This window comes from Helobdella robusta, assembly GCF_000326865.2.
Source record: "Helobdella robusta unplaced genomic scaffold HELROscaffold_26, whole genome shotgun sequence".
NCBI lineage: Eukaryota > Metazoa > Annelida > Clitellata > Rhynchobdellida > Glossiphoniidae > Helobdella > Helobdella robusta.
In genome coordinates this window covers 448,286-453,852 of record NW_008704349.1, presented here as the reverse complement: position 1 = coordinate 453,852, position 5,567 = coordinate 448,286, and the positions used below count along the sequence as shown (strand labels likewise).

The 5,567-nt window shown below is 32.4% G+C and overlaps 2 protein-coding genes across 2 annotated transcripts in view; both read left to right on the top strand.

Moving 5' to 3' along the window:
• The first annotated feature begins 523 nt into the window (after positions 1–523).
• HELRODRAFT_187046 (hypothetical protein) lies at positions 524–3,266 on the top strand. Its single transcript, XM_009019878.1, has 11 exons — positions 524–678; positions 883–1,048; positions 1,152–1,282; positions 1,459–1,528; positions 1,645–1,754; positions 1,830–1,925; positions 2,124–2,273; positions 2,366–2,478; positions 2,667–2,789; positions 2,985–3,080; positions 3,199–3,266. Exons 1-11 carry the CDS (start codon positions 640–642, stop codon positions 3,203–3,205), a joined length of 1,101 nt encoding a protein of 366 aa, XP_009018126.1. The 5' UTR covers positions 524–639; the 3' UTR covers positions 3,206–3,266.
• Positions 3,267–3,434: 168 nt separating this feature from the next.
• HELRODRAFT_191874 (hypothetical protein) overlaps positions 3,435–5,567 on the top strand; it is a 3,382-nt gene continuing 1,249 nt past the window's right edge. Inside the window, exons 1-9 of the mRNA XM_009019877.1 lie at positions 3,435–3,686; positions 3,884–3,975; positions 4,136–4,205; positions 4,322–4,373; positions 4,531–4,609; positions 4,729–4,799; positions 4,867–4,973; positions 5,114–5,191; positions 5,292–5,506. Of these exons, the coding sequence (XP_009018125.1) occupies positions 3,482–3,686; positions 3,884–3,975; positions 4,136–4,205; positions 4,322–4,373; positions 4,531–4,609; positions 4,729–4,799; positions 4,867–4,973; positions 5,114–5,191; positions 5,292–5,506 (969 nt within the window). The 5' untranslated portion in view covers positions 3,435–3,481. The remainder of the gene's footprint in view (positions 3,687–3,883; positions 3,976–4,135; positions 4,206–4,321; positions 4,374–4,530; positions 4,610–4,728; positions 4,800–4,866; positions 4,974–5,113; positions 5,192–5,291; positions 5,507–5,567) is intronic.

The following is a 5,567-nucleotide window of genomic DNA, read 5'->3' as shown; positions in this document are numbered from 1 at the left end:
AAAATCATCACTACCATCATCATCATCATCATCATCATCATCATCATCATCATCATCATCATCGTCATCGTCATCATCATAACCTATCATCATTTTAGAACGTGTTATAACAATGTAAACAGATTGTATGTAATAAATATATATTTATATAAATATACACTTAATTTATATATATATATATTTATATATATTATAATATAATATATATATATATATATATATATATATATATATATATGATAATGTTTAGCAGCTGAAGCAAAAATATAACTAAGGAGATGTTGATGATGTAAAGTATTGTGAAGATGAGGATAACTATGATGATTTTGATAGAAAAAATTGAATTTTTTTGTAAAAATTTTGATAAAGAAAATAATTTATATTAGTTATTTTTATTAATTTTTTTATTATTTTGAAGATTTTAAGAAAAATTGATGAATAAATGTTACAAGAAAATTACACTATTTTAAAAATAATTTATATCTGTTCTTTGTTAAGTTAAATTAACTTTTAACCATCAACAAATTTTCGTCCTGGGCCGTTGATGGTGTGATCTACGTGGTTTTTTCTTTCTAAAATTCGCCTCTTTTTTTATTAAAATTTTTTTTTTAAGTTACTATATAGGGTTTAAATGTAAAAATGGGTATTTTGGAAAGAATTGCCGAAATTGAGAATGAGGTCAGTAGTAATTTTATTTTTGCAATTTTCTCCAAACTTGTTAAATTTGTGTTGATTATCATTATAATGATTATATTATTTGTTTATCAATTTGTATTATTTTAACGTGTGTCTTGTTTTCTTGATCGGCCACTACCAACATTTTTTTATAAATAAATTGTAGAATATTAAAAAATCATGACCTTAAATGTTTTCAACCACCAGATGGCCAGGACCCAGAAGAACAAAGCAACAATGGGTCATTTAGGTTTACTAAAAGCCCGCCTGGCCAAACTAAAAAGGGAACTGATTGAACCAAAGGGAGGAGGTGGAGGCACTGGGGAAGGATTTGATGTTGCCAAAACAGGAGATGCTAGAATTGGATTTGTTGGTTGGTTATCCAACTTTTAAAATTTATTATTGTTTCATTGGTTAATTGTTGTTTATATTTTTCTTGCAGCTTGTTAATGATAATAATTTTAAATATACTACAGGCTTTCCATCAGTTGGCAAGTCGACTTTGCTAACAAATCTTGCTGGTGTGTATTCAGAGGTGGCAGCCTATGAATTTACCACACTTACAACTGTCCCCGGCTGCATTAAGTACAAAGGAGCTAAGATCCAAGTTAGGAGTTTAAGAATGTGATGGAGATAGAATTCTGGATAGAACATTTTATCTTTTTTAAAGTTTTTATGTTTCTGTTTTTTACTAGTTGGCTATGATGTTCGTATAAACTTAAAATTTAATTTAATTACTAAGAATTTGAATTTATTTTTAATTCTATTTTTTATTTTTTTCAGTTGCTAGATTTGCCTGGAATCATAGAGGGTGCGAAGGACGGGAAGGGACGAGGAAAACAAGTCATCGCTGGTTAGTTTCATATGCCACCACGTCCAAATGCATTCGTTCACTTTTGCTTTACTCATCCATTCTTTTGTCCATTCATTCATTCCTTCACTCGTTCATTCATTTTTTCATTCAATCAGTGGCGCGTACATGCAGTCTGGTCTTCATAGTCCTGGATGTTTTGAAGCCACTTCAGCACAAGAGAATACTTGAGAGTGAGTTGGAAGGCTTTGGACTGAGATTGAATAAGGTTCTGTAACGATGATGATACTGATTATGATCATTATTATTATTATTATCTTCTTCGTCATTATTATCATCGCAGACCCCACCAAACATAACGTTCAAGAGAAAGGACAAAGGCGGAATTAACCTAACTGCAACTGTTGCCCAATCAGAACTCGACATTGACACTGTTAAAGTAGGCTCCTCTGGCTTACATTGATGTGGCCATCTTCATTTATGTAGATTATTAAATACCAATAATGCTTAAACTGCTGCACTACAACTGAAAAATACTTGCAGCATTTAAATCGCTATAAATGTCACTAAAGTTATTACTAATAGCGCTAAAACTGCTACAAAGATTGTTAAAATTTCCACTGAAACTCCTACCTAGGCTATTCTGGGCGAGTACAGGATCAGTAATGCCGATGTAACACTACGACATGATGCCACTACCGAAGAGCTGATAGACGTCATCGAAGGGAATCGAGTGTATGTGCCGTGCATATATGTACTGAATAAAATCGATCAAATATCTATTGAGGTTGGTCGGTTGATTGCTTTGTTATTTGATTGGTTGGTTGGTTTGATAGTTGATTGGTTGGTTGGTTGATTGATTGATTTGAATGGCCCCAGGAGTTGGACATAATCTACAAAATTCCCCACTGTGTTCCAATCTCTGCCCATCACAAATGGAACTTTGACGATCTTCTTGAAAAAATGTGGAACTACCTAAGACTCGTTAGGCTGTTAGTCGTACCTTATTATTCGTCGTATTTATAATTGCGTATGTTTGTCATTGATTGATATCTTTTTCATTTTATTTTTTTTATGTGTTTAAAATTTTGTTAGGATTTCATCATCGTTGTTTTCGTCATCTTCATCATCATCTACATCTGCATCATCATTAACATCATTTTATTTGACCTTGACCCAGTTATACGAAGCCCAAAGGTCAACTGCCCGATTATACATCACCTGTTGTCCTGAAAGAAGAACATCAATCTGTTGAAGACTTTTGTAATAAACTTCATAGGAACATTATCAAAGAGTTTAAATAGTTAGTCGGTTGATTGACTATTTGATTGGTTTGTTGATTGAATTCTTGTTGTTTGATTGAATCATTCTACTCACATTCATTGGCTACTCATCAATTCATATCATTCTGTTTTGATACATATTCTCATGAATTCATCTTATCAATTTATTTTCTTAATTTAGATATTTCATAATTGACTTTTAAATAATTCTATAGCGCTTTAGTTTGGGGGTCCTCAGTGAAACATCAGCCCCAAAAGGTTGGCAAGGAACACGTCCTCAATGATGAAGATGTCATTCAAATTGTTAAAAAGTTCGTTTTTCGATGCTGTTTTTAAAGTTTTTTCACTTTGATTTGTCGTTTATAAATTATTTAATCGTTATTCGTAGTTATTATCTATTTAATTTTTATATTTGTTCATTTCTTGCAGAAAATAGCAGTTTTTCAAGCTTGGGTTGGACGTTCTTCTTGACATTTACTTTCAAAAAACTTTAAAAAATACATTGTTTGATTATTTTATGTATGAGAAATATTACAATTCGTGTCGTTTGTTTTTGGTAGCGGCCCCAGTTAACCTTTCATTCAGTTCCTGGATCAAACATTACCTTGCACAACACTTTTTAGCCGAAGTTAACTTTTCATTAATATCGTGCCGGGCTGCAGTCCATTCAATTTTGCAAAAACTCGAAAACGTTTAAATTTGAAAGAATAGAATGACGTCAAAAGTTAAAGACGATTATGAGGAGTTGAATTATTGTAGTTTGGATTTTCAGTGCAATGTTTATTCACTGGCTGTTATTAATTTGAAGTCCGGCGATAAGAAGTTGTTGGCGGCCCCACTGCGCGGAAATGGGCTTTGCATCGATATGCAGCACAATGTACCGATTATTAAACCGATACCCTTCAATCCAATACCCGGTACTTTCATAATTTTTTTGCGTTTTTTCCAAATTAAATCTTATTAATAATTAATTACTTAATTTAATTTTATTAATTAAATAATAATTTATTATTGTTACTAAACCTTAAGAATATTATTTTTCATAATACTTCTATTTAGAGAGTTATTTATTGTACACATTACTTCTGTTTTACTATTCACCTCTGATGTCTAGCTGATTGTGACCTGGTGTCAATAGATGCAATGAATCAGGTAGCAAGGAGTGGCAAGATATTCATTGGCATAACTTTCACTAAGTCTTCAGAAGTAAGATTACGATATTAATTCAGCTGCTGCTAATGATAAAGATGAAGCCTATGGAAATGTTGCTTATGCTAACTTAACTTTTTTACCTAACTTTCATAAATTTTAGTTATAATATTAAGCATATATCTAATATTTTTTATTATCCCCATCATAATTTTAGAGTTATTTGAACATATACAGCCAGGAAAGTGATGCAGATGATGCTGACTTCAACGTGGACAATTTAATTTGTACATAACATTTTTACATAAAATTTCTCAAAAATAGTAAAAACATTTATGTCATTATATCATAATATTAATATATTTGTCAATATTAATCTTTTTATTGTTTTTTTATTTTCAAGGCTGTTGCCAACTGAAGCTTGAGTATGTACCACTACAGTTATATCACACAGAGTCAGTAATTCAAATAATTTTTTAATACAGGCTAAGTAATTTACATAATTTATTCACTCAAGCTAAGTAATTTGCATAATTTATTCATATAGTCTTAGTAATTTCCACAACTCATTGAAATGTGCAACAATGATTCAATCATTTTTCATTATGGCAGAGTGTTCAAAGGTGAAGATAACATAAAATCTGTCTTTGTACTCTCTGGTTTGGATGGAAAAATTCATGTTTACGAAGAGGTGATTGATTGGTTAGCTGGTTGATTGATTGGTTGGCTAGTTGATTGATTAGTTGGCTGGTTGATTGATTAGTTGGCTGGTTGATTGATTGGTTACTTTATTGATTGATTTTCACACAGTCCCCAAGAAATAACTTTACAGCAGTAGATGTGGAGGAATATTTCCCTGAATTTGCCACATTCACTGGATTGTTAGCGTTGAAAATAATTTTCTCAAACTATTCATGACTTGACCCAATTATTTTTTGACCTATTTAGCGCTACGTGCATGCAGTGTGTGAACCTGGGAAGAAAAACGAGATTGACCTTTGTGGGTCTCAGGGATGGAAGGTCATTTGCTTTTGTGGTCGATCTGGAAGAAAATAGTTTGTGGATTTTGTTCATTTGATCAACCAATTATGATTCATTCATTCATTCGTTCGTTCCTTCATTTATTTCTCTATTAATTAATTTTTTTATTCTTTTATTTACTCATTCATTCGTTTCTTCCTTCATTTAACATTAGAAATCCTGAAGACCTACCTAACTGATCACGATGACGTCATCACAAGTCTCACCATCTTCAACTTGAATTATCACTCAGGTCAAATAATAGCGTTCGTAATTTTAATAGCCATAATTATCGTAACAATTATCATAATTATTACCCGACATTATAATTGACCCAATCACTAACTCGCCAGCAGACCCCAACACCGATCAGGATATCGCCAACTACAATGTGCTGATAACGACGGCCTTTGAACAGTCTGTTGTATACAGGAGGGTGTTCAAGTCGGGCTTCTCCCTGATTAATGTTTTAGCGCAGAGCAATTTATACGACTGCTGTTTGTGTGGGGTGGCTGTCGACCTTGACCTTGATGGAGTAGCCGAGTTGGTGTTGGGCACTTACGGAAAGGTGGGTTGCTCTGGCTGGCTGCTCTGGTTCCATTGATTATTATTTGATTGAAAGAGTTTTG

Excerpts from the sequence above, each read along its gene's own strand:
- HELRODRAFT_187046 (XM_009019878.1), top strand. The coding sequence starts at position 640 with ATGGGTATTTTGGAAAGAATTGCCGAAATTGAGAATGAG. Across the intron at positions 1,283-1,458 it reads ACAAAGGAGCTAAGATCCAA|TTGCTAGATTTGCCTGGAAT; the intron begins GTTAGGAGTTTA and ends TATTTTTTTCAG. Across the intron at positions 2,790-2,984 it reads ATTATCAAAGAGTTTAAATA|CGCTTTAGTTTGGGGGTCCT; the intron begins GTTAGTCGGTTG and ends ATAATTCTATAG.